Source organism: Gossypium raimondii, chromosome 5, assembly GCF_025698545.1.
Source record: "Gossypium raimondii isolate GPD5lz chromosome 5, ASM2569854v1, whole genome shotgun sequence".
Taxonomy (NCBI): domain Eukaryota; kingdom Viridiplantae; phylum Streptophyta; class Magnoliopsida; order Malvales; family Malvaceae; genus Gossypium; species Gossypium raimondii.
The window spans coordinates 13,378,168-13,405,702 of NC_068569.1; the positions used below are offsets into that span (position 1 = coordinate 13,378,168).

The following is a 27,535-nucleotide window of genomic DNA, read 5'->3' on the forward strand; positions in this document are numbered from 1 at the left end:
CCATAAAACTAGACTCATATATCTATTCACCATAAATTTTCAGAATTTTTGCTTTAGCCAATTAGTACAGTTTATTAGTTGAAGTCTCCCCTGTTTCACTAATCGACTATCCTAACCACTCATCACTAAAATTTAATTATCTCTTATTAAAGGCTTCATATGGTGATTAAACTTATTTCTACTGAAAATAGACTCATTAAGGAGTCTATACATATAAATTATAACTCAAAATTCCTTCTGTACAATTTTTAATGAATTTCTAAAGTCAGAACAGGGACTTCAAAAACATTCTTGCCCTGTTTCACTAAAATTCAAATATCTAAAAGTATATAATTCTTTTGCTTACTCCACTTCTTTCCTATGAAAGTAGACTCTTTCAGCTTTAATTTCATATCTCACTCAACTTCTAATTCTATTTCCACTATTTTTGGTGATTTTTAAAAGTTACATCAATGCTGCTGTCCAAGAACTGCTCCATTGCAATTTTTAAAAAAAATTCAATATAACCCCTTTATAATTGTCTAACATTCCCTGCAAATTTCAAATCACAACCAATTCCAGTATTTCATCTACTTCATTTAAATACTAATGAAGTTCAACCAATCAACCATTTCAAACTAAAACATGTATATATTTCGATATCTAACGCAACCATAACATTCAAATTTACTTTTACTTCAATTCCCTATACATGCCATATAAATCCAAAAAGTTGCTTAACATAAACTACCGGAGTATATCTGGGTAGTGTGATTCTTGATGTAGATCCGATCCTCCGAATGTATAAATACGTTAATCTACAAAAACAATAAACACACACATGTAAGCTTATAGAAAAGCTTAGTAAGTTCATAGGCATAAAACATAAATCTTACCAAACACTTGTACACTTATACAATATACACCATTACTAAATTTACCTGTCAACCACAATCTTTGGTGAGTTCCTTGGTATAAACTCACTACTACTTATTCTTTACCATAATTCCTTTGGGCCCATTTGTCACTTACCATCCTTGATCAAAATTAAGGAACGGTTATGGAAATTTGAGTACTTCACTTTCACTTTGCCATATGACCTCTTATCACTTGTCCTTGATCAGATAAGTGTAGCTAGGCTACCACTTATCACTTTACCACTTGATCAGATAAGTGTAGCTGAAGCTACCACTTATCACTTTATCACTTGATCAGATAAGTGTAGCCACTTATCACTTTGTTTCTTGATCAGATAAGTGTAACCACTTATCACTTTGTTTCTTGATCAGATAAGTGTAGCTAAAACTACCACTTATCACTTTGTCACTTGATCAGAAGTACTCAAATCCGACGTTCCACTTAATTTGATCATTTATTCGATTTTCACATTTTTATTTTATTCTCATTTCAACAATAAATGCATTTCACCATACATTGTATAATTCATGAAATTAACATTTAATCATTAAATTTCAGCCATATGAACTTACTGGATCGATTTGCGAATTTGTAAAAGTTCGTGGACTAATCGACTACTTTTTCTTTTCCTCGACTTGTTTGTGTTCTCGATCTAAAATGCAAATTTATTCATTCATCAGCATTTAATTCAATTCTAATTCATTTCACAATTTATGCCCTTTAATTTTCGAAGTTACACTTTTACCCCAAACTTTACAGTTTTTACAATTTGATCCCTACTCAATTAACCCTCAATTGATCTAATTTTTCTCAATTAACACCTTTTCCAACTATTTTAGACTACTACATAGCCTTTCATACTCAAAACCGCAACACCAAACCTTAATTCCCAACTTTTTCACAATTAGGTCCCTAAAATCAATTTCTATCAAAATTACTTAATAAAATCATCATATAACAAAATTAAAGCTTCAATTTCATGTTTATTCATCATAAAAATCCAACACTAATCAATGGTAACTTTCAAAATCAGCCATGGAATCAAAAACTAATGAAATAATTAGTTGGACCTAATTGTAAAAGTATCAAAATCACAAAATTAGAAGAAATAATCAAGAATTAAACTTACATGATTCAAAAATATGAAAAACCAGCTTATTCCAGACCTCCTATGGCGTTTTTGCTGATAAATTGTGAAGAGATCTCTAGATTTTTCACTTTTGTCTTTGTTTTAAATGTTTAATTTGTTAAGTTTCCAATTTTGCCCCTGTTTCTCCTTACATTCTGCTGATTTTTCTTACCCAACCGTCCAGCCCATATAATTTGGGCCTAATAGCCTTTTAAATCCCTCCACTTTAGTCACTTAAGCTATTTAATCACAATTTAACAAATTTTACACTATTCCCAATTTAGTCCTTTTAGTTAATTAACTATCCAAACGTTAAAATTTTCTAACTAAACTTTAATACCAACTCAATGACACTCTATAAATATTTCTAAAATATTTATGGCTCGGTTTAAAATCTTGAGGTCTCGATACCTCGTTTTTTAATTATTTTAATATTTATTCCTAGTACACTATTCACTATTTCAAAAATTTTCCTAACTTCACATTTAACTTATACTTACTAAATTTATAATATTTTCTACTCGTTTGTTAGATTTAGTGATCTCGAATCACCATTCCGACACCACTAAAAATTCAGGCTATTACAACAGAAGTATGGGAAGAGTTATCACTCTCGAAGATTTTACATGAACCCTATATGGAATTTTTAAAGTGGCTTACCTGAGATTTCGATCAGAATAATTTCAATATGCGTAGGGTATTTTGTTGTGCTCTTTGGGCAATCTGGGGAGAGCGGAATAAAAGAGTACATGAGAATGTTAGTAGATCTGAGAAAGAAATTGCAGGTTTTGTACAGAGATATATTTCAGAGCTTAAGGGATCGAAGAAAAAGCTACAAAAAGTATAAAAGAATGTAGAATGTGGAAACACCCACCTGGTCAGTTTATAAAGCTTAACTTTGACGCAGCCTTTGATGAAAATGCTCGACAATCGACAAAGGGGAATTGTGGCGAGACATCAAGGAAACGCCTTTTATCTATTACGAGCTTCATCACCAAGTAGCATCAGCCTTTGCCGCAGAAGCAATTGCTTGCAGGACAGCAACTCGCATCGGTATGAACATGAAATGGCCAAATATTATTATTGAAGGTGATGCACTTTCAATCATTAAGAAATGCAAAACACAAGCAAATGACAGATCAAGGGTTGGAGCATATATTCGAGATATTCATCAGTTACTAATACAATAAAAAAGACACTATTTTGAGCACACGCCTAGAGAAGCAAATAGTCTAGCTCATATACTTGCAAGGGAGGCATTAAAGGAAAAAGAAGAAATTTACCTGATTGATAGAGTTCCGGATTATGCCGAGCGACTGAAGGAAGATGAACGGAAGGGAGTACAAAGAAGCAGATGAAATGAAGGACACAAATTTTTGAGGCTGAAAAAGGGGAAACCCAAAAGTTTGAAGGAAACGACCTCATGGATATCCGGAAACGTCTTAACGAAGAAATGAAAAAATAGATTTGAAAAGACGGGGAAGGATTTGGTTCTGATTGGGCATGATAGCGGTGCATTTATTAGGTTCTAGAGGTTTCTGTTTTACAGTTTTTTAAGTTTAAAATTCTAAAATAAGGGGGGATTGGTTTTATGGGTTTTAATTTGCTTTCCGGGTTTGAGTTATAGGCCTTTGTATTGGGTTCATTTTAATTTTGGACTTTTTTGTGTTGATTTGCTTAATTTTAGTAATAAAGCCCAGTCAGAATTTATTCAAAAAAAAAAGATCAAAATCATTTTTTTACTATTTTCTATTTGGCATTACAGTTTGATGTTAATTTGTTAGTGAAATTGGTTTTGATATTGTTGATCGTGAAAATAATGTTAACTTTCTCAAATGAAGATATAAATATCAAAATAAAAATAAATAATAGGTCCAATAATTATAATCATACTCCAAGAAAAACAATTAAAATTAGTACTAAGCAAGATCAATTGTTTATCAGCAGAGTTTTATTCAGTTTGGATGAGAATGACAAGTCATTGGATTGGATTATAACAAGCTTTGCTACAACAAAATGTCATGCAATGATAAGCCTCAATTTCCTTGTAGTTTTTATGTTAACAGTTTTATAAACTATACTGAATATTCGATGTTGATTTATTATATGGACGATGAAACTAGTGATTTTCAATCCTGATTGAGTATTGTTTTATTGTTGATTATATTTGGGATTTAATGACAACTCTTAATGAAAATCTTGAAAATTTTGAAGTCCTTAATCATGATTTTCAAGACATATGTAAATGATTTTTTTAAATTGAGGGGTTTATAGAAGGCTTAATGTTAATTTTAAATTATTAAAAATTAAATTTGAAGGTTTTAATGAGAATTTTTTAAAATGGAGGGCTTAATAGTAAATTGCAAAAATTTGACGATGAACATATTAATAGTGAACCTCATCAACGGGATTAGAATCTTCCATGTTAATATTATAAAAATCCTAACAATAAACATCTTAATCATCAACCTCGTCAAAAACACTAGAATTTTCATCCAGTCTGTTTCATCATAGAGGACAGCCCATTGATTCAAACATACATGGGAAAGGTACATATTCTATGAAGTGCAAGGGCAACCCTGCTAATGTGAGAAAAATTACATTGGAAACCATTCTACATTAATTAGAGAGAGACTATGAAAAGATATTACACAATAAGATAAGATTGTAAAGAAAAAATACTGCGATGAAACAATAATTCCCTATATGATAATAGCAATACAATTCTACTTTTTTTTGGACTGTTCATAAAAATATATTTTATTAAATTAGTTCTTTATAACAACATTTTGTCTCAAAATTTAATAAAATTAATTATATTCTTAAGTAAAATAAAAATAATAATGTAGTTCTCTATAATAATATTTTCTTCATTTATTTAAAAATGTATTTGTTATATAAACATAATCTAAGTGTTATAAACTGAAAAATTAAATACTTAAAAAGATTCTATCATTTACATTATTAAGCGTGATTTAATAAATAAGATGGATATTAAAAGAAAGAATATAATTATTATTTTTTAATATTATTCTCCGCGAACTTCAACAAATTTGTAAGTTCAAGAGTCCAACTTTTCTCGCTCTTGCTCCTCCACAGCAAAAGCGGGTCTTCTCTCTCTAGAAAGCTTCTCCTTCCCCTTTGTAAAAACAGTGCTCAAAAAATCCTTTATCCTGTTTTCTTCAATTTGCTTCTTCAAAGAGCTCTTTGTTTTTGTAGTAGTAGTAGTAGTTCAGATCTTCGTCATCATAAGTACTATATTTACGCTTTTGTTTTTGCAGATAAAAAACCTACGCTGATGGCTGGTCGTTACGATAAAAATCCTTTCGACGAGGAAGAAGAAGAAGTTAATCCTTTCGCTGTCAGTTTATCTTCCTCGTTAATTTAACTCTTTATGTATTTTTTTTATCTGATGATGTTTGAATGAGTTTTGAATTTTGAAGTTCAATTGTGGCGCAGCTCTGTTCTATTTTTATGGTAAAATTTTAAAAATTTTAGGGTTTTTCTGAAAGGTTTAGTAGGAGAAAATAGGTTGACTTGTTATATTTTTTTAGATTTTGACTTTGATCTGAAGTTTTGGTTGAATCCGGTTCTTGAAGGCCCTGTACTTGGTTGTTGCAGTTTATGTGATCATTGAAGTACTTCTTGTTTTTTTGTTGACGAATAAGCATTAAATACTGTACAAAGCTCATTTAAGCTTGTTCAATTACTGAATTTATCATCAATTTGTTAAAAAATCATTTTCCTGGTGCTAAGGATCATTTCTTTCTTACTATCATATCATTGATTTTGAGAAAATTGACTTGGATAATGGTTTCTTCATGTTTTATTTAATCTTATATCTACGATACTCAGAGAAAAGAAGATATCTTTTCTTTAGTGTCAACTCACTCATTAATCTAGTCGGTACCTTTTAACCTATATTTCACGTATGATTCATGCAATGAGCAGAAGGGGGGTTCTTGTGGTTTTAATTAATGCACTCAGATAAACCTTTATTCGATTCCAGGAAATGCAGACTATGATAAATTAATGAGCTTTATAACTTGATTTATCTGTCAATAATTAGTGTTCAGATGCTAACAAGCTTCTCTGTTAATATGATTCTTGTTTTGATAATTTTATGCAGGATACAACAGCAAGAGGGAAGGCATCTGGCCAGTCTAAATTTGGAGGAGGTCTATTTTCAACGGTAAGCTAAATCTTTATTATAAAGTACAAATGAACATTAATTCAAACTTATTGTTAAAGTTAGAACGAGTCTAATTATAGGATGATTTAATCCTGAAAAGTTAAGTTCCTTGCTGTAATTTGGCCACTTCTAATATTGCTTCGGAACAACCAGATACCGGAAAATTTTCTTATATTACTTGCTTCTTGAATGATATTATCCATGTTATTTTCAGAGCACTGCAAGCGTTCCACCTGCCTCAAACTCAAGACTTTCACCGCTACCTCCTGAACCTGCTGGTTTTAGTTATGAGCGTGAGGCAACAGTTGATATTCCTCTTGATACAGCTTCAGGAGGATCACGTAATCAGGTTGGTAAAAACTTGTCTAAATTCAATTTCCATAATTCGATTAAGCCTTGAACCTCACTATTCCGGGTTTACGTTGAAATATAGGATTTAAAGAAGAAAGAAAAGGAACTCCAGGCCAAGGAGGCTGAACTGAGAAGGCGGGAACAGGTATGTTGTATGATAAATTTTACAACTTTGAAGTCGTTTTTGTTGTACAGAATCATAGATTTATTTTTGTTCTCTCAATTCTCTTCCAAAGACATCATCAACATAGAATCTGATGTGATGAAAGTGCAAATGTATCTCAATTATCCTAGTATTACAAATTACTGATAAAATACTATTCTTAGGCTGTTTGTGGAATATCATGTGTATTCTATGTACTTTAGCATACTAAGTTATTTGGATGGTTTAAACTGCAATTTCTCGTTCTTGCATGTTTATTTCACAAACAAATAGCAAGATTGTTATTTTATTACTGCTCTTTGGTAGCTCATAAATCATAGCATGCCTGCAATTTTCACTGGTCAGCTAATTCATTGCAGGAAGTGAGAAGGAAAGAAGAGGCAGTGGCAAGAGGTACCTTTCAATTTCCTTTAAAAATTTGACTAGTCAAACCAGTCGCATTTAGTTTTGTTTACAGCTTCAGTATTTGGTCTAGATCACTCTTCTTTTTGCAAAATATTTGACAAGATTTTATTTCTTTTATGGTCAATAACTCTTTACATTTCTGCCTTGAACTACAGTTTGACTTCTCTGTTTTGCAGCTGGAGTTGTGCTGGAAGAGAAAAATTGGCCACCATTTTTTCCTATCATTCATCATGATATTGCCAATGAAATTCCAATTCATCTACAAAGATTGCAGTATGTTGCGTTTTCAACATATTTAGGTGTGTAAGCTTCTGTGATGGCTTTTTGCTACTTTTTTTTTGGTTCTGTGCATTGTGCATCTTAGTAGCACTAAACATGTTATATCATTGACCAAAAAATTGGGGCCATTTTGATGTGAATTTATTTTATTTGCTAGATTGCATTGGGTGATCATTCGTACCATGCTTTTATTTTCTTAACTCTTTAGTTTAAAAGGCTTTGCTCTAAGCCAAGGGCTGGCAGACAATTGGTTGATTGATGATGATTCTATGCAGGATTGGTTCTTTGCCTTCTATGGAATATCATAGCTGTTACTACAGCATGGATCAAAGGAGAAGGTTTGTTTAGATATATACTTCCATGTCTTGTTTTTGTTCTTAATGTAGTGTTAAGATTGAGTTGGCTTTTCCTTATTATTGTTTAGGTGTTAGGATCTGGTTCTTGGCTATCATCTTCTTCATAGCAGGGGTACCAGGAGCCTATGTATTGTGGTATCGTCCACTGTATCGTGCTTTTAGGTATTTTATATTTTTCATGCTTTGTCGTAATGCAGAGCTCAGTTTTTTTTCAATGTTGGGTTAAGCTCAAATGCCAATTTCTATTGCTGGTTTCTTGAATCTGGCTGTTCATGTTCCTTACACTAGCTAATCAGCCCTTAGTTTAATTTGAATCCCCCCCCCCCCCTTCACTTTATGACTATCATGCAGGAATGAGAGTGCTTTGAGGTTTGGATGGTTCTTCCTGTTTTATTTGGTAATATCTCATGTTTCTTCTGATAGATCGTTTCTTTCTCCCTAGGAGTTACATACTGATTCTTTTACTTTTTTTTCCTGTTTATAGCTTCACATTGCCTTTTGCATCTTTGCTGCGGTGGCACCCCCTATAGTTTTTAGAGGGAAATCACTCACGTATGTTCCTTAATCCTTTTTAGCTTATCTTTGGCAATCTATGTTAAGGTTAGACTGATGGGATTTGCATCTATCTTCTTTGTTTGCAACTACATCAGTGCGTCAGAGTTGACATAATGCACTTATCCTCCAAAAGAGTTCAGTTTCTTTTATGGGTTCTTCTATTTCAAGTATGAGATAATGGGTCGACTATTATCTCAGTGGAATTTAAATGTACTGCAAGTATTTGAGATGCAAATTTAGTATATTCTAGTTCATTTCATCCTATATCTATGTATTCTTACTATTTCTTTTTTTTTTTCTCCCTTTCTTTTGGTCTCATACAGCGGGATCCTACCTGCAGTTGATCTTGTTGGTGGCAATGCTTTGGTTGGGGTAAGTATATGCTTAAGCCTGAGTAAAAGTTTTATACCCTCAATCAGGTTTGGTCATTAAAATAATTAGACATTTTCTTAAGCTATGCTTAACCTGTAGCATAAATTATTATATGTAAGGTTTAGTGGGATATTGATGGGAGCAAAGGAATGTTGCTTGTAATGGTGAAGGCTCGATCATTGTGATTGCATTTGGAGTTAGTGCAGAAGCTAAGAAAGATATTTCTCTTAACCATTTTGATGAAATTTATTTTGTTTGTGTAGATCTTCTACTTCATTGGTTTCGGATTATTCTGTCTTGAATCAGTTGTAAGCATCTGGGTTATCCAGGTTTGTTCTGTTTCCAACCTGATTCAGTGCAAGCACACCACCCCCCAAAAAAAAAAAAACGTGTGGACACAAACATACATGCGTATCATATCTAACATTGTTGGCTGTTGGCCTTACAGCAAGTATACATGTATTTCCGTGGGAGTGGTAAAGCTGCTGAGCTGAAACGCGAAGCTGCAAGAGGAGCTATGAGGGCTGCCTTGTAATGGCACTGACAGACTAGCAGCAGTGAGATATACAGTAAACCTCGTGCTACTTCTGCTTATATGCTCTTTGTCTTGGAAAGAGTAAAAACTGAGCTTGTTATTTGTCTATCCTTGTTTTTGTTGCACATATCTTTTTAACTTGTTCTCAGAGCTACAATCTGTAAAGTTTTTTTTTTTTTTCTTATTGTGGAGTTTGATTAGTGAACAACTTAACATAAATATGATTTTCATGTATGAATTGATAAAATATATGGATACAGAGTTGCCTCTTGTGAAGTATGATTGGTTCATGGTGTAACGTGTAGTTAAGACCAAAAGGTGCAAGACTAGAGAGCGACAGACATAGTATAACTGGTCTTTGTCATTTCCTTATTATACGCATATAGAAATGACATTTGGGGTCTACCTAATATGTAAGAAAGGGGAGACAATGATGGCGGCGAACCTGGTGATGGGAGTTTGGGGCTGGTTGAATAGGTGTTTCTCTACTCACCATCAAAATGAAGAGTGAAATTGATTTCATAGGTACTTGGGTCTTTCAAATTGATTTCATAGGTACTTGGGTCTTTCTATATCAAAACTGCGTAGCAGGTTGTTTCAACTAGGACCAAGAATATTATTGTAACCATAATTAGCCGGAAGTTAAGCTTCAAGGTTTTATTATTTTCTTTCTTTATTGTTTATTTCAATTCATGCAGAGAAAGCTCATTCTAAAAATATAAACAGAGAACTCTTACTACATTAAATATACCCCCATAAATGATGTATATTATTTAACTTTTAATAAAAGCTACTCAATGCATCTCATATATAATCATACATGGTTAAGCAACTAGATATTAATGATATAGCTAGTACTTATACTGTATATTACCCTCTTAACAGTAAGCACTGCATTTTTTCTTACAATCCATGGTGCAGCCACCGCCACCGCCACCCTCACCGTAACCTTTTCCCGACCGACTAAAATAGGTGAAGCACTTAGCAGGGCAGGTTAGCTTCTTGTTAAAACAAGGACCTTTTTCTTTGCAAACAACCGTAGTTCTAATAACACCACCTTTTGAGTACCCTCCGGTAGGACCTCCGAAGCCAGCTCCATAGCCACCGCCTACGATCCCATGTCCCCACCCTTTTTCAAACCCTGGCAATCCAAACCCAGGCCCTGGACCCCAGAAGCCGCCCATCCCACCAGTGTTTCCACCACTACCTTTGTTGTTTTGGTTGCCTGGTTTGCCGCTGCCTTTGTTGCCCTTTTGCTCAGATGATAAAGCTTCAAATGAGTCTGGCCTAGCTGCTGCAGTTAGTGAAGCTGTAAGTAGCAGAACAGCCAAGATGAAGGTGCTCTTGGGGTTCATTTTTTTTTTATTTGCTCTTCTTAATCCAGTTTTGGGAGGATTTTCGCTTTGAGATAACGTTTTTTTCTTTCAAAGTATGGAGAGGAGAGGAGAGAAGAGTGTTATGGTGAAGGAATACTTTACTATTTTAATGCGTTAGTGGTGGGATGAATGATGATAGGAAGCCATTTATGGAGGGAAAAGAGGGGGAGTTGGTGACAGATGAGGGCCTCCCCTCCTCCCTCCGTGAATGAGTAGGTGTTGGTTGGGGCTTATTTATGACCCTATCTTAATTTTATTTGTTTTCTTGATGATAGTGTTAAAAGTTATGTTAGTCAACATTTAGAATGCCCGATTAAATTACTACCAAGTATCTTACCAATTGGCGATGGGTGGCATTAATTTTCTTACTTACATGTTTGACTATGGAAAAGATTAAAAAAAATGTCACATATAACAAGTTGATGACTTCATAAAGGTTTTCGACACACAGGATTTAGCCATGCGATTAAGACAACTTGGGCAATATTAGTTTCTACTTAAAAAGGAAGCAGTGATGCTGATGGATTGAGAAAGGGTTACCATTGCTTCAAAAAGGAACCACTGAACTGAAGTTTCGCATCTTTTTCTGATTTATGAGCTTTTTCAATGGGCTTAGCAATTGGAGCTTGCTGCTGCACATTAATGCATGATAACTCATTTCATTTTCAGACGTATCTGTATGTACTTGCATCAAAATCTGATTCTTCAATAAATAAAATTTACGAAAAATTTAACAAAGTTGTTGGAATCATTGAATACCACAGCCAAATCTTAACAAAAAGTCAGACAAGGAGAGCATCGTGTAGTATAACACACACATGGAGGCATGATCCGATATTTATTTCCCTCACCTACTCAATTATAGCTAGTGTGCCAAGGTCATTACCCTTTGTATTAAAGATACCAAAATCTTCCTAGTAGGGGAAACGTTGAATCATTAAGCTTTCTCCTTGCAACCATCACATATTAATAAGATTATTAGGCATAATCTCATTGAAAATGACGGGCCCTGCCATTTGGCAGACAACTTAAACCCATGCCGCCACTAATTAGTAAAGACTCGGCCACCGACCTACTTATTATTTCATTTATTCAATGAACGGTTGTACTTTGTGGCATGATCTCCCATATTACATGGACAAATGGTCTCAAAATATAATAATGATCAAATCACGAAAAGAAAAAAGAGAAGATTTAGGGTGTAATGGAGGCATGGAGGTAGATTAGGCAGCTAGGTTAAGGGCCGGGCTTAATTGTAGCAGAACTGGACCCAACCTTCCATGAATTGAATCCGGGTGGTGGTTGTGGGCTCATTTTCGATGGATTTTATTAGGCTCCAAGGTCAATCTTCTCGTTTACTCTCCCCTCCATCTTCTGTCAATGCTTCCCGCCTGAACATATATATATATATATATATATATATATTTGGTTCATCAAGAAGGGTCTTTTTTTCATATTTGATATTGGATCTTGTCTCTCATGTTTGATTTTGGTTTTGTTTTGCGATCAAAGATTTTCCTAAACGATTAAAAGTTTGAATCTTTGGGTTTAGGTATTTTAACTTTTTGGATTTTCCTAAACGATTAAACATTGTTCGCCTAAATTGCAGTTTCTTAGGCTAAGCGACCTTTAGTCTCACGGATTTATGTCTGTATCTCGTCGTTGCATCGATTATCTTAGTTATCAAGCCAGGAACCTTCGAGCGATTGCTTCAATCAAAGTCCCGGTTAAAAAGCTTCATAAACGTTATGCCCACATCCGCCATTCGCTTGAAGAATTGCCTCTTCGGGATAGCAGTTCATTTAATGTTCAACTTGCCTCGTATGTTCGCAGTGGCAACGTTCAAGCAACATGGGCTCTCTTTTGTCACATGCATTTTTCATTCTGTGACCTTAATGCGTACACCTTTACCCCGGTTTTGAGTGCCTGCTCTGCTTTGCCGGGCACGAAATATGGAAAGCAAGTGCATGGACTAATGATTAAAACAGGCGTGGATGCCGGAACGGTAGCCAAAACTGCACTAATGAACCTGTATTCCAAGTATCGATGCTTGGGTGACTCGGTTAGGGCGTTTGAAGAAATTGAACTGAAGGATGTTGTAACTTGGAATGCTATGATTTCGAGCTTTTTGAGGCATGGTCTTGCTAAAGAAGCACTTCATGTTTTTGCAACAATGAGAAGGGAAAGAGTGAGGCTTAGCGAGTTTACGTTGTGTTCTGTGTTAAAAGCTTGTTCTTCTTTGAAGGCTTTTGCACAAGGAAAGCAGATTCATGGTTTGGTTGTTGTGTTTGGTTGTGATTTAGTGATTCTGAGTACTGCTCTCGTCGACTTTTACTCGGACATGGAGCGTATTAACGATGCCCTGAAAGTTTTCTCCAGTTTAAATGATAGAAAAGACAATGTAATGTGCAATTCTTTGATCAGTGGCTGCATTAAAAATCGAAGGTACAAAGAGGCATTTTCAATTATGAGTAAAATGAGACCCAATGTAGTTGCACTTACTAGTGCTCTAGGAGCTTGCTCTGAAAACTCCGATTTGTGGATTGGAAAGCAAATTCACTCTGTGGCATTACATTTTGGGTTCACCGATGATACCCAATTATGTAATGGTATATTGGATATGTATGCAAAGTGCGGGAAGATTTTGTATGCAAGATCATTGTTTGATGGGATTTCAAACAAATGCGTGGTTTCATGGACGAGCATGATCGATGCATATGGTAGTCATGGATATGGGATTGAAGCTCTCGAGTTATTCAAGCTGATGGAGGTGAACAGAAATGGAGTTATGCCCAATTCTGTAACATTTCTTGCTGTTTTATCTGCTTGTGGGCATTCTGGGCTAGTTGAAGAAGGCCGAAAGTGTTTTCATTTAATGAGGGAAAAGTATGGTCTTGACCCGGATCAAGAACATTATGCTTGCTTCATTGATGTTTTAGGTCGAGCTGGTCGAATAGACGAGGCATGGTCTCTCTTTGATGGTATGGTTAAGAATGGTACAAAGCCTACAGCAGCAGTTTGGATAGCACTGCTAAACGCTTGTAGTCTTAATCAAGATATTGCCAGAGGCGAGATTGCCGCGAAGCGTCTGTTGGAATTGGAACCCGATAAGCCCAGTAATTACGTGCTTCTTTCGAATTTCTATGCAGCAGTTGGAAGATGGGATTCTGTTGATAAGTTGAGAGATGTAATGAAGCAAAAAGGGCTCAATAAAGAAGCCGGAAGTAGTCGAGTCACTGTTAAACCCCATGACAAAACCGTTATCATCGGAGAAAGTCGTATTGCCGGAGTATTTCTTTGAAAATGTACGATCAGTTCCTTTCATTTACCTTCTGTACTTTCTCTTAAATAGAGTACAAATTGTTTCTTTCTTTTTTGGTTGCATTTTGATGAAACTTTCCAAAATAAAACAAGTTTTGTCCAAAATTGGCACAAATATATGCTTATTGTCCAAAATAAAACAAATTTTGCATGTTGCAGGACAAAATCGGTCTCCTTGAACCGGAAAAAAATTTACAAAGTGATATGATTGCTGATGATTGGCCTTTTTGACATAGAAAACAGTGATGTTAGACCGATCAAATCACGTCAGCAGAGACAAGTCACTTCAGGCTAACATTTTTAGGCCAAAATCTGGCTAAATGAACCGATCAGAATGGAAATGGAAAAAACGATTTTCAGGCTGTATCAGCCCACTGAACCTGGGATTTGATAGAATGATTTAACGAATGGGCCAGACCGAATCCCACCCAGAACAAATATTTGAAATTATATTAAAAATCTATAAAATCAAGCCCCACATCTTAGGAGGTAAAAAAAAGCTGTGTATTAGTTTGGTAGAAAGAAATTGGAGATTGAAATATTGCCTGTAAAACAAAAATAAAATCCAGTGAGATTTAGGTAACGAAATTTTTATTTTATTTTATTTTGAAATTAATAATTTAGCACCTTTTGCAGATAAATAGTAAAAGATGAACCAATTTGTAATTTTGATGTATTACAATGGATAAATTCAGGAAATCTACGAAATTAAAGTTGTATTCGAACTGAGGCATATCATGTAGATAATATGTCATGAGTTAATTTAACACCAATTTAATCAAGTAAATTATTGAAATGTTATTTATTTTAAACAAATTATATTATTATGACGATATTTTTATTTTTATTATTAAAAACTAATAATAATATTGCAAATGTTAAAATCCAAATTAATGTCACCGACATCTATAAAATCTTTTTATGACTTCAATCAAAGCTTCATTTTATACCTTTATGCATTTTAATTTTATTATACAAATTGTTTCACCCACATTTTTATATATTAATAATGTTCATTGATTAAGATGGTGTCACAAATTAAGTTCATACCAATTAAAAAATGATAATGTTATTCTAAATAATTAAAGTTCATTTAATATTTTTAATCTAATGCATTTACTTGTTTAAAAAATTGTATTCATAATTTAAAATATATTTTTAATTTCGTATATATTGCATATAAATTATTATTTTAAATATACATATTTTTTAAATACATTATTTCTGTGTAATAAAATTTCTACTTTTATAATGATATTTGAAATTTATAAATAGTGATGTAAAATTAGTGGGGTTTTTACATAAATAGATTAAAAAATTAATCTTGAAATAGGTTGTCGATAGATTATTTACGGAAATTATATGTTTTTTTTTAATGGAACCTATCTGACAGGCGCCAATAAATATTTTATATTAATTTTGTAATAAAATATTATTTTCTTATTTTTATTAAAAATATTTAAATATAAATACATGTTAAAATACAGTAAACTGGTCAAATTACGAGTGAAAAATGTGTTTTCGGGTGACGTTTGTCAAATAGACGCCACTAATTGAGCCTCATAGGGAGGCACCAATGACCATGGCAGCACTGCTGCCTGTTGCCTGCCGCTGCAACGCTATAACACCAGCATGGTGTTGTCCCTTCAACACCACCGTTTTGTGGTCTATAAGTATGGTCACAATATGGTCCCCAAACCCCTTGCATGAACAGTAGAGAGAAAGAAAAGAGAGAAAGGAGAAGAAGAGAAGAAGAAGAAGAAGAAGAAGAAAGATAAAAAAAAAGTAATGTATTATTTTAGTAAATAATTTTGTTTATAATTTAAAGAGTTTAATTAAGATGTTGTGATTTTTTTGTTATTAATTATTAATTATAAATTATTTATGTTTAGTGTTTATAGTTTTGGATTAGTATTTTGTATGAATATTATAATTTTTTGCTTTTTATAATTATTTTAAAATTAATTTGTTAGTAATTTAGGATTATGTTATAAATTTTGTGTTTGTAATTATTTTAAAATTAATTTATTAGTAATTTAGGATTAAATTATAAATTGATGTGTTTAGTTTAGTATTTGGTGAGTTTAACATATAAGTTTATAAAAAATAAAAATCATTGTATTAAAAGTTTAATTATAACTGGCTTTTTAATCATATAGTTGTTGTTAACTCATTTAATTTTTATATAATGTACTTTTATATAATGTAATTTTATTTGATTTTTATTTATTTAACAGCTTTTATTGATTTTTGAAACAAATTAAATGAATTCATTTTTAATTGCGATTTGCAATAAATGGGTTCTTTGATTAATAATAATCACATATCAAGTATTATTAATGAGATGACAATAAAATTTTTATTTGATACTCATATTATTTACTTAATTAAATTATATTGTATTAACTATTTTACTAATTTAATAATGTCAGGGTCCGTACCATGTATTGAGGGTATATATAGGGAAAAAATAAGACCATTAGCGCCTCTCAACATGGCACAACTAGTGGCGCCTGTCAGATAGGCTCCACCATTGGCGCCTCTGAGATAGGCGCAACTATTTTGTATTATACCGGGTCATATACTGACCCGAAAAGAAAATTAATGATATTTTATTAAAAGAAAAAATTAATATAAATATTCATTGACGCCTGTCAGATAGACGCCACTAAAAAAATCAATATAAAATATTTATTGATGTCTTTCAGATAAGCTCCATTAAAAAATACTATTTTCATAAATGATCTATTGATAACTTATTTCAGTATTAAATTTTTTTAATCTATTTGTGTAAAAAACCTAAATTAGTGGCAGTAGCAGGTAACTTGTATCAATCAAACCCAACCCTCAACAGCAGAAGAAGTCTTGGTTCGATGTACCTTTTCTTTTCTATCTTCATCAATTATTACCTCCTCACGCATTTCGTCAACCATGTCGTAAGCAGACGTGACGCTTTAAGGTTTCAATGTCAAATTTCAAGTTCAACCCATTTCCACTTTTGAATGAAAAGAAAAAGGGTGATCTTTTATTTACTTACACATCGGACCGCTGATATTTAATTTAACGCAAGAGGGAAAATTTTATAAGAACGTCACATGCAAATCAGATTGATGGAAATTGCAACATGAAAGAAGCCCTTTTCGTTGGAAAAGGTGATAACACACAGTCATGCATTTTTTTTTATAAGGGAAAGGAGGTTAGTCCATATTTAATGATACTAGTTACTAGCTAAAGAATATATTTCTATAAAAACTTAATATAACATATAGTATTTGAATTTAAATTTTTTAATTTGATATTATTTTAATATAAAATATAAAATTTAAGTACTAAATGTTAATATCAAACTTATATAAAATATAATAAAAGGAATTCCAAAACTGATTATGAAATGATTATTTAAGTGACAATAGTGGAACAGTGAAAATAGGGCTGCTGAGTATATAGTAATATTATAATTCCTTGAACCAATACAAAATGAAAAAACCCATGTGATCAATATGCAACTTACTTGATCATCAAGGACTCTACTTTTTGGGCAAAAATAGCTTATTATTATTATTTTCTGTTTTTTTTTTGGGGGTTCAAACTGATTATTATTATTATTTATTAGTTCATGTCAAGCATATTCTTCATTTGATTCCCACTCACCAATATCTTGGCTGCCCTTCATTTGGTCCACTTAGGATGTCAAAATCCGACACAAAAGTAATGTAGTCCTAATCGCAGCCCTTAACTTGTTGGGGTCTTTATCGAAAAACCAACTATAATATCTAGATGATATAAAGCCAACTTTACTGTCAACCCAATCCAACCTATATTTCACACAAATCACCACTTCATTACTTACTTACACTCCAAGGTTGAAGATATGGTTGGTACAAGGAGGGCAACGATCAACGGCGAAATTCACTCTCAGAGAATTGTTGGCCGTCGGCTTCCCAAGAGGGGTCAAGTCAAGATAGCTATTGTGTTGGGTCTCGCCCATTCTTTTGCTTCATTTTCTAGATGAATAAAAAGGCCAGATTTTTCTCGGAAATCCTAGCTTCATTTTGTAACATTTTTTTTAACGCAGGCGGCTGTATTGCAGTAATTGTACATTGAATGTCTTGATTATCAATGAAAACGAATCTATTATTATTAGCTTCTCTTTTGGTTATTTTATATTAATGGTATTAGTATTTTCATTTTGTAACGGAGCAATAGCAGATACTAGATCACAAGTGAAGAGATACAAAATTTTAATCCATACTATTCTTTTATTTAATCTTTAAACCACTTTACCTACTTCTTAATATATATATATATATATATATATATATATATATTTATACTCTTCATACATTTAAAATTTAATTTTTATTTTTATTTTTAAAAAATTATGTGTTTTATTTTTCAATTAAAAAATAAAAATTAATTGTTAATACTATTAATTTTTTATTAAATTTAAATTTATTACAATATTATTATTTTCTATTATATTACTAATTAATTACAAAGTGAATAATTTTTATTTAAAATCTTACACCAATAAATTGAATAAAATACCTTTAACCGTGTAAAAAACAAAACACACTTCTTTTTAATGTTCTAAAATTTGCAAGAAAATAATTGAGATGGGAGGAAAGATACTGTTGAGTGATATGAAGATAGAATAGAATCTTTAGAAATTTAAATGTCTAAATATCTACAAAAAGTAGATCATAAATGCTATGTTCATTGATATAAAAAAATATAAAAATGTAAAGGATTTAAATGAATTTAAGCAGCTCAGCAAAGGACAGGACAACTAGGAAAACAGGACATTGATCAATACCTACCTAACAGACATTAGTAAATAAAGCGATGATATCAAAAACAAAAGATCTGACATTATTAAGCAAAACCCGTAACTAAAAGGTACTTTGGCTGTCACATTATGTAATTAATTAATAAACCTGATTTAGTGATAGAGTCGAATCTATTCCCTCCTTCATACACAATCCAACTCCATTAAACTAATCCCTCTTCTACTTTCAGGATGTGCATTGAATCAAACCAACAAGGCATACTCCCCTTTTTTTCAATTATTAATTTCATTGAACGCCTTATTATATTTTACTACTTAGTTGCTAACAATAATTAGTAATTAAAGTAATCAACAATTAGCTGTTCAATTCCACTTTCCCCTTAAACTTGTGACTATTTCCTTCAAAATATATGAGACATTTAAGATTGTGACTCCCCACTAACCCCCCAAAAGCAAAATATTAAACCTTTTTTCCAAGCAACATTATCTCCTTTGCCTTAACGTTGAGAAGATGATAACCTTGTGGTGGGTCCATAATTGGAGGCTCCAATTATAAAGTTCTTTCGTAGAGGAAGTGGATTTACATTTTAGACTTTGGATCGGATTTTTGAGAAATAATATGGAAAAATAAAATTGGAGTGGTGGTGGCTGACAGGGCCACATGGGAGGGGAGGCAAAAGCCACCGTTGGGACAATTTTGGATTTCGTGGTGCTCTGCTTTTTTTTTTTCGTTAATGTAAGTGAAATGAATTCCATCAATATATACAAATGGAACACGTGATTTTAATGCAGACATGACATCAATACTTAATTTTATATTTTAACTATCTTTTTGAAAAAGCAAAAAAAAAAAATCCTTATTTTATCATTTATTTTACGAGATTAGCAATCTTTCTTGTCACTTTGTTTGAATGACCAATTAATCCTTTACTGTATAGAATTGAAAATTTTAACTTAAGGAATTTCATGTTCACACTTCACTCAAAACCAAGGATATTTTTCTAAATAAAGAAGAGGATAAAATAACTACAAATTTGAATATAAATTTGTTCACTACATAAAATAAATACAAAAGGAGTAAATTTGATTTTTATTTCTCAATATATTTATTGAAGCGAGTCCAATAATTAATCTTTTTATTATGTAAATTCATTAAAAGGATAGATATTAGCCACAAATTTTAAAATTACTCTATACCTTATTTAAAAATTAAACCTTCGACTATTGATTTAAATTTTAACATTACACTGTAAATTGATATAATGAACTATTTAAGAAATTTATTCAAACTTTCTAAGTAATAAGATTTCAACTTAATTATCATAAAGAAGAAGAAAGCCTTAATCATCATCTCATCTTCTTCTTATCATTGAAATTTCTAATGGCTTAATAGATTGAATTCTTGGAGTTCACTCAAAGAAAGTACTAGATGGAACTTTTTAGTCAAAGAAAAAAAAGAGAGATTCCATAACGTGAAAGCAACAGAGCAGTAGTAGTACATAAGCCGAAAGGTCAATATCGTCAGGCCATAGTCAAACTCTGAGCGCATGACTGTAATATCAGGGAGAAACAAAGGGCAATAGTTTGTTTTCCTTTTATATATACCAAGGGACAACCTGCAACTGCTTATCACACAACTATAACGTTCTTCAACAAATACTTCCTCTGTTTTCTCTTTTATTCTCTAATCTCTCAAGCCTGTAGATCTTTGCAAAAAAAAATGGCAGGTGCAAGGGGAGAAATGATCAACGGTGGGAATTATTCGCCGAGGATTGCTGGACGTCCGATCCCAAGGAGGGGTCAAGTGAAAATTGCTATCTTAATGGGGATTGCCCATTCTTTTGCTTCTATTTTCTCTGCAAGTAGTCGCAGGCAATCTGCATCTCACTTGTCCTAGGTTGTTTAATTTCTCCCAAAAAGTAAGAGAACTGGGAGGGTAAACGTTGCCCGTCCTAGGAAAGATGTGAGCTGTTTTTTTTTTGTCGATGTTCATATCAGTTTTGTACAGAGCTTGTATTTATAGCTTTTCAGATGAATGAATTTTCAGTTTCTTTTTTTCCTATCAGTTTCAGTTGATCTTCTGATTGATTATCATCTCTCGGTACTTTGAATTTGAAGAAAGGCAATTTTCAAGTTTAAAAAGGTAAAATAATATCAATCTTATGGAACTTCTCTCCATCTTCTTTGTTCATTTATTTTAATTTTGTGTTGATTCAAAGAAGAATCAGTCTCAAAAGTTCTCCGTTTTGTTCGTCGCATAGATCTGGTAGCAAAGCAATTATATTTAGTCATACTGGGCGATGAATTAAGATGACACCGAGTTACATAAAGGTGGTTGGGGATTTGTCAAGCGATTGCTTTTATCAAATTCTTGCAAGTTATGACCTTTGGAAAAACATAACATAGAAAAGTACGCTACGCAATTTCAATATAGCAGAAGGCCTAAATTCAGGACAGAATATCAAGTAGAAACTCCCGAGGTATGCTCTAGATCCGAACATGACCAAGAGAAGTTTGTGCAGATTTGAAAACGGTTTGTTTCCAAGGCCACAACACAAAAGCAAGCAACTGCTAAACGTTGATTTGCTCATTTGTTGATAGCAGATAAAACAAAGAGAACATTTTTGTCAAATTTTTGTGCCAGTTTCATGTTGTGCTATTTTCTTTTTAATGGCATTGAAAATTCGTCTAATGCATTAAAGTTATTCTGGCAAGCCAAATGCAACCGCAAAGAAACCACGGTAATGAATCAGATAAACCCTTGTAGTTCAAAAGCTTGGTATCTCAAGTTCCATCCTTGTAGTGCAAAGGTGTGAGGTAAAGTTCCATCCTTCTATGACAGTTTCATGCATTGGTATTTCAGTTCCATCCTTGTAGCGCAAAAGTTGTGAGTTAAAGTCTTGGATGGCACAAGTGACCTCAGGAATCTTGACAGTTCCCTAAAACACGACATAATTAGTTTATTTAAATTTCAGGTGATTTTCTATAGTTTAATGAGCAAAGGATTGCCGAGGTTTCTGCTTATTTGAATAGTCTTACGTGCAAGCATCATCTGGGAATTTCAATGAAGTGAGCTTTGTCAATGCCGGATTTAGCCAGGCCAGACACAGAGGGACGAAACGTCCCCATTGGGGTAGTGAGGTGGCAAACTTTTAACCGCTGTTGCAGCCTGGGGGGCTGTAAAAGGGCCTAAGAAATTAGGCAGTGAATAGCTGCCAATGCTTTTTTCTTCTTTTGCGTATTCTTTAACATGACTTGAAACTGGTTCCCATGAAGATTTTAAATGTGTTACAACATTCCGAAACAGAATACAGATCTTTTGAAAAGCTTAAATTTGGAATTGATGTGTTTTCCAACAAGGGTTAACTTCGGTATATGGGAGTTATACACAAACTGAAAACAGGTAATCATTCAGATTAAGTCTGATATTCGAGTTCCACTACATGATGTACCCTAAAAGTTGACCTAAATGACAAGCAAAGTGGGGCATTTTCCAGTATAAGGGAGGCAAGAGCATCTTAACAGGAATACAGTCGGAGATAAACATAAAGTTCATTCTTTTCTTGAAAGAGTTGACAAAGGGATACTATAGTCGCCCTCACTTCATAATTTACAAATGCCTATCTTCATGCTTGAGCAATTTTAACTTCAGAATTAAATAATCGGTTAAGCACGGCAGCTAGGCGAATCCCACCTTGAGCAAGCCTCTTCTCCACAATAGGCAACCGAGAAAGGAAATACTCATCTATGGAACAAAAGAAGAATATGTTAAAAGAAGATGGCATAAAGAAGATAACTGATCTGCTTCTCATCAAGGTGGCATCATGTACCAAATAACATTCTCTCTGTATTTTAGCATGTCTATATCCAACCATGGCAGGTTGCATGAAAAGCCATGCTGAGTCAACCATTTGGAAGAAAAATAGTATTTAAAGGGATGATCAAAGAGAAAACAAAACGGTAAGAAAGATCATCGATGTGCCTTTAATGGTTAGCAGCAACCAGATATAAACACAACACATATATGCACCAAATTCAGGAACTGAATCCGTCATAGAGCAAGGTGAAAAGGCCAATAACCCAGTCATGTGTTTAGAAGGCATAGTAGCAGTAATGTTGCCATCTGAATCCAACAAGTTTTTACTTCGATTTTACTCAACAGTTGAGCATAAGATACTCCATAAAGAGGTGCCTTCCAATTATCAAAGAAGAAAAGGTTTGTTGGAGAAGAAGAAAATACCTTCTAATGTGCTTCCCGGTGTGGCATTCCTATATGCAAACTTACATGCCATCCTAACACTTTCAGAAGCATACCTGTATATAGGCAATTCATCATGCCTAATGTCGTCAGTTCCGTGTAACACAAAATATTATTACTTTTTCGCTACTTAAAGTAAGAAATTCAGAATTAAATTGAAAATGTGTTTGTAAGCTTGGAGCATGTATATCTACATCTTTCCACTCGGACATGCATGAAAAACTGAAATATGAACTGGTGCACATTTAATATACGCGAAAGGATTAATTTGTGATTAGACATAGGCAATAGAGTAAAGCACTTTTTTTTGCTTTTAACATGCTTTAACAATTTTCATTACAGTTAATACAGTTAAGAAGTCCAGCATATGCCTTGGAAGAAGAGTTGAAAGAATAAGTTGTGACATATACTTACACGTTAGGACAAACAGTTTGATTATGTCCACAATTCTTCCATGATGATACATCATTGGACCAAGCATCCTACAATGACAAAGAAACATAATGACTACAATAAGTATCACACCTTGGCATTTGCATAGGCCATTTCAAACAGACATACAACTCTAAACCCCAACGCCAGGAGGAAAAGAAAAGAAAAGCCCAAAAACAACAACAAAAGAAGGGAAATCATAAAACCATATATTGTCTGCTCAGTTTATTTCAATATGTTACACCTTCAAAAGTAAAACAGTGCTTATTGGCTATCTGTAGTAGCTACTTGCACAAGTGAATATGAAGGAAATCAAAATGCTTACAGTAATATTCCTCTGGATGGCTTGAATCATTGTTGCAAGATCTGAGCCATACAATGTCTTCACAGCAGAATCAATAATCATGGTATCCCAGACCTGGAACAATGATAGTATTGGATAAAACTGCATTGAGATGGAACAAATAGGACCCAAACAAATATGCCCCCTTTTTTTAATATATAATTTGTCTCACTATTAGATAGCAGGAGTGGCAAGTGACAGTTCTGGCTCAATTGTTACTTGTTTTTAACAGCCTGCTAACTAGCTATTATTGCTTTGAAATGTAATTCTTGCGCCCCTTCCCATCATAAAAGGGAAAGTTTACATAAAGACAGTAACCTATTAGTGCATATTTAATTTGCTTTAACATCATTTGGTGCTTATCACAGGGAAAACAAGAAAAGCATGCTGGACAGAGAAGAGCTCACATGGTGAAGATTTGTCTTCCTGCGGTACCAACTGACTGTAATTGTATTCCCACCTAAATCTCCCAAGAAGCCAACATGTAATGGCTGTAGTCAGGAAAGAAAAAGTTAGGTTACTGAATGTAAACTCTTTTTTCACAAGAAATAAGTTGACAAATTTTCTTCCGTACTTCCACATGAAAGTGAGAAGCTAAATCAGTTTAAATAAGGATAAAAGGATAAACAGATATAAGCAATACAAACTAGATGGAGATAGAAGGTGAGTCAGAATAATTTGTAAAATTGTGACCTTGCAGCCAAAGTTTACATAAAAAAGTTCATAAAATGAAATATAACATGACAAAGAGCCAGAATTACAGGAAATATTCATTGTACCTTCAAAAAAGTATAGCTTTCTAAAGCTATACTATGTGATTCTAAAACAATGGACTTTAAGGATTAAGCTGTAGCATTTAACAATGACCGTCTTTAACAATCATCCATCCTATGAACCATCATGCAACAAGACAAGTAAAAACAATGTTTGAAAAATTTGCACTGCACTACCAGTCTTCTAAAGATAATCATAGAAAATGGAGTAGGTTTACACCAATTTTTGTTTTCTATTTCTTTTTTCCTTTTCTTTAAACTACTTAGCAAAGTAATAGACTCCAACAACATATTTTCTGAGTCAACGAATGATCATAAACCATATTCCTTAAACCCAGTCAGCCATTCGACCAATTCCCGTGTAACTGCACAGTTTGTAACATTGAATCTTTAGGAATACCTTTAAGTTCAGAGGTACCGGAAGAAGAGCACAAACCTGATGGACATCCCCGATAAAATGAGCTAAGAACATCAGCGCCTCTGTCAAATTGTCTGTTACCAACAGAAGAAGAGTCATCATATAAGGATTAGAAATATAATGTCATAACCTGCATAAGTGGCAACCTGGAGAAATAACAAACTTACAACTCAACTGAGGACTATATCCCTGATATGCTGAAAAAAGTTGCTTTGTATAGTTGAAAATGGCTCCAGTTACGCAGCGATCCTTATGTCCAGCAGTATCATGGCAGTCCCCTATAAGCATCCACGACTAGAAAAGTTAACAAAGTCCACCTCAAAGCAATACTGACATTGCCAAAATCTGAATATAAAATGACCTTAAACTTACGGCAGTATTTATAATTACACTTGAAATCTGGAGTGTCAACATAGTGTAAGGGACTAGACCAGTGATAGTGCCACCTTACATCATCAGCCCAGGAGCATACAGATGCAAGCTCACCTCTAGCGGAATCGGGGAGCAGTTCCTTTACTGTAGCCAGAGCATCTTTAGTAAGATATTCCTGAAGGATCACAAACGGCAAAATCAGATGAAATTGTCATCATCTTCTGATTCATAATCAGTTGATGCAAAATATCATACTCTCAAGAAATGAATGCTTCATATAAAATTGTTGGTTACAAATGCACAAAATAATTAAAACACATACACCAAAATCAAACAAAAGAACCAACCCAAATCCCTGAATGTTCAATTATTAAGCTGGTTCCATCATGAACACTAAAGCTCAATCTTGTTAAATAACAAATAATAGATTAACTTTCCTTAATCAAGATAAATGATTTTATGGTTCAAAACATTTGGAGAGTCCATATACTACACAAGAATATTTAAAAAAAAAAAAAAAAGAGTAAAGGAAGTCTCACCTCAGCTATCTTGCAAACAGCAAAATGACCGTCCTTTCCCCAACCAAACACCCCATGAAGCAGTTGCATAAGAACAAGCAGCCTTCCGACCCATAGTAGCTCATGCCAACCCATTCTTCTAAAACCCATTAATTGAATTCTGTAAAATTTCAAAAGCCAACCTTTTTATTTGTGTTTAGGAAGAAAAATAAATCTTTTTCATGCTGAGTTGATTAGAAGATGAAGAAACAAGCAATAACGGAACAAAAAGATAAAAACCCCTTTTGATCCATAATAATCTTATTTTTAATTTGGAAAATATCAAATCAAAGCAAACATTTTCTCAGTAACCAAGCAAAGAAAAAATCATTCAGTTACTAAATTAACCCACAAAGCAGAAACCAAAAGAAGAAAAATAAACAAAAACGATACCACAAAATATATGGCCTTTGATCCCCGGGAAAGTGAGAATATTATATTTTTCGTAAACGGGGATTAGTCTTTAGTACTTACGTTTCAACTTTCAACTTTCAACGGACTTACCCTCCAGTTTTGCCTGAGAAGCAAGTATGCCTTTCCGTGGTGGGTTAAAACTCGAACTTAAAAGTGAAAAGTAGAGGGGACTATAGTAGGAAGATAAATAATAAACTAAACTACTTTTTTACGTTCACTTAAAATAGTTATTACAATTTTCTCACTTAAAATTTTCATTTTAGTTATTCTTCATATTTACATTTCCATGTTAGTCACCAAATTTTTTTATTAACTCTTGATCCGAGTAAAAAAATAAGAATTAAAATTATATATCATATTGTACTTGTTTATCCTTTTTCGATATTAAAATTTTAAGTTTTAAAACAAAAGAATTAATTATATAAATTTGTTGAAAAAATTTATACTTTTAAAGTGTAAACCGATCTATTAATATAATATTAAAATTAATTAATTTCAGTATTTTAGTAACAAATAGAAAAATTCAACAATTTATTCAAGTGTTTTAGATGTTTTGAATTTTAAACAAATTTTAGAAATTTTTGCAAAAGGATGAATAAGTACACAAATTTTAATTCATTATTTTAGTTGTTGTCCCTTTTCATTTTAATCTTTAATTTTTTACCCTAATTAAGATTTTTTAAAAAATTCAATGATAAAAATAAAAGCGACTTAAAAGTTGAGTGATTAAAATGAAAATGTAAACATGATCGGGCATATGTGTCCATTCACTTTTAAATATTTAACACTTGAATGACTAAAATGAAAATACTCTAAAATTGAATGAAAAATTTGTAAGAAATTTTTAGTGACCAAAATAAAAACACATTAAAAACTGGGTGACTAAATAAAAAGTTTACCCTTAATGTATTGTTGGAAATAGGACTATACGAGTTTGATGATTTTTTAAAAGTAGTAATTAAATTTAGGGCCAGTTCTTTATTACTTTTGAAAAGTGATTTTGAAAAGTACCGTGGAAAAGTACTGCTTAGGAGTGCTTTTGAAAATTTTGAGTGTTTGGTATTGCTGTCAAAAAGTACTTTTAAGAAATAAGATGTCTATTTTAGACATGATATGATAAAGTAACAAATATGTATTTAAATAATGTTTAAATTAGTTAATATTATGATATTTTAGCAAAATTATAAAAAAAATAATTTATTATAACTTATTGTTAATATTTTAATATATAATATTAATTTTAAATAT

General features: G+C 32.8%; 4 protein-coding genes and 1 long non-coding RNA gene across 8 annotated transcripts; 3 read left to right on the plus strand and 2 right to left on the minus strand.

The window, feature by feature from the left end:
- The first annotated feature begins 5,077 nt into the window (after positions 1–5,077).
- LOC105769072 (secretory carrier-associated membrane protein 3) lies at positions 5,078–9,513 on the plus strand. Of its 2 annotated transcripts, none has more exons than XM_012589474.2 (14): positions 5,078–5,169; positions 5,308–5,387; positions 6,156–6,218; positions 6,433–6,567; positions 6,652–6,714; positions 7,092–7,125; positions 7,314–7,436; positions 7,692–7,754; positions 7,841–7,934; positions 8,124–8,169; positions 8,257–8,324; positions 8,651–8,699; positions 8,963–9,028; positions 9,148–9,513. In XM_012589474.2, the coding sequence occupies exons 2-14, from the start codon at positions 5,325–5,327 to the stop codon at positions 9,232–9,234; spliced, it is 954 nt and encodes a 317-aa protein (XP_012444928.1). In that variant the 5' UTR covers positions 5,078–5,169; positions 5,308–5,324; the 3' UTR covers positions 9,235–9,513. The 2 variants fall into 2 exon arrangements, with proteins under 2 accessions (XP_012444928.1, XP_052487159.1); XM_052631199.1 differs by having other exon boundaries at positions 5,120–5,178.
- A 469-nt stretch (positions 9,514–9,982) lies between these two features.
- LOC105769074 (uncharacterized) lies at positions 9,983–10,825 on the minus strand. The gene has a single exon (XM_012589476.2). It carries the CDS (start codon positions 10,587–10,589, stop codon positions 10,113–10,115), a length of 477 nt encoding a protein of 158 aa, XP_012444930.1. The 5' UTR covers positions 10,590–10,825; the 3' UTR covers positions 9,983–10,112.
- Positions 10,826–11,697: 872 nt separating this feature from the next.
- LOC105769071 (pentatricopeptide repeat-containing protein At5g66500, mitochondrial) lies at positions 11,698–13,994 on the plus strand. The gene has a single exon (XM_012589473.2). The coding sequence runs from the start codon at positions 12,256–12,258 to the stop codon at positions 13,909–13,911; it is 1,656 nt and encodes a 551-aa protein (XP_012444927.1). The 5' UTR covers positions 11,698–12,255; the 3' UTR covers positions 13,912–13,994.
- A 6,073-nt stretch (positions 13,995–20,067) lies between these two features.
- On the plus strand, positions 20,068–22,053 carry LOC128041322 (uncharacterized). The gene is made up of 3 exons (XR_008196126.1): positions 20,068–20,683; positions 20,787–20,863; positions 20,982–22,053. It is a non-coding gene; the product is annotated as an uncharacterized LOC128041322 (long non-coding RNA).
- A 49-nt stretch (positions 22,054–22,102) lies between these two features.
- On the minus strand, positions 22,103–26,461 carry LOC105768109 (endonuclease 4). Of its 3 annotated transcripts, none has more exons than XM_012587856.2 (10): positions 26,378–26,461; positions 25,856–25,994; positions 25,317–25,491; positions 25,112–25,222; positions 24,963–25,018; positions 24,161–24,244; positions 23,736–23,828; positions 23,393–23,460; positions 22,961–23,034; positions 22,103–22,465 (listed from the first exon to the last, which is right to left on the minus strand). In XM_012587856.2, exons 2-10 carry the CDS (start codon positions 25,982–25,984, stop codon positions 22,347–22,349), a joined length of 909 nt encoding a protein of 302 aa, XP_012443310.1. In that variant the 5' UTR covers positions 25,985–25,994; positions 26,378–26,461; the 3' UTR covers positions 22,103–22,346. The 3 variants fall into 3 exon arrangements, with proteins under 3 accessions (XP_012443310.1, XP_012443311.1, XP_012443308.1); XM_012587857.2 differs by having other exon boundaries at positions 26,348–26,449; XM_012587854.2 differs by having other exon boundaries at positions 26,267–26,422.
- Between the last annotated feature and the right edge of the window lie 1,074 nt (positions 26,462–27,535).

Coding starts and splice junctions, on each gene's coding strand:
- LOC105769072 (XM_012589474.2), top strand. CDS start 5,325: ATGGCTGGTCGTTACGATAAAAATCCTTTCGACGAGGAAGAAGAAGAA. Junction 5,388..6,155: donor AAGAAGTTAATCCTTTCGCT/GTCAGTTTATCT, acceptor AATTTTATGCAG/GATACAACAGCAAGAGGGAA. Junction 7,755..7,840: donor AGCATGGATCAAAGGAGAAG/GTTTGTTTAGAT, acceptor ATTATTGTTTAG/GTGTTAGGATCTGGTTCTTG.
- LOC105769074 (XM_012589476.2), bottom strand. CDS start 10,589: ATGAACCCCAAGAGCACCTTCATCTTGGCTGTTCTGCTACTTACAGCT.
- LOC105769071 (XM_012589473.2), top strand. CDS start 12,256: ATGTCTGTATCTCGTCGTTGCATCGATTATCTTAGTTATCAAGCCAGG.
- LOC105768109 (XM_012587856.2), bottom strand. CDS start 25,984: ATGGGTTTTAGAAGAATGGGTTGGCATGAGCTACTATGGGTCGGAAGG. Junction 24,245..24,962: donor TTATCGGGGATGTCCATCAG/GTTTGTGCTCTT, acceptor TCCTGACTACAG/CCATTACATGTTGGCTTCTT. Junction 22,466..22,960: donor ACCGGGAAGCACATTAGAAG/GTATTTTCTTCT, acceptor TTTGTTCCATAG/ATGAGTATTTCCTTTCTCGG.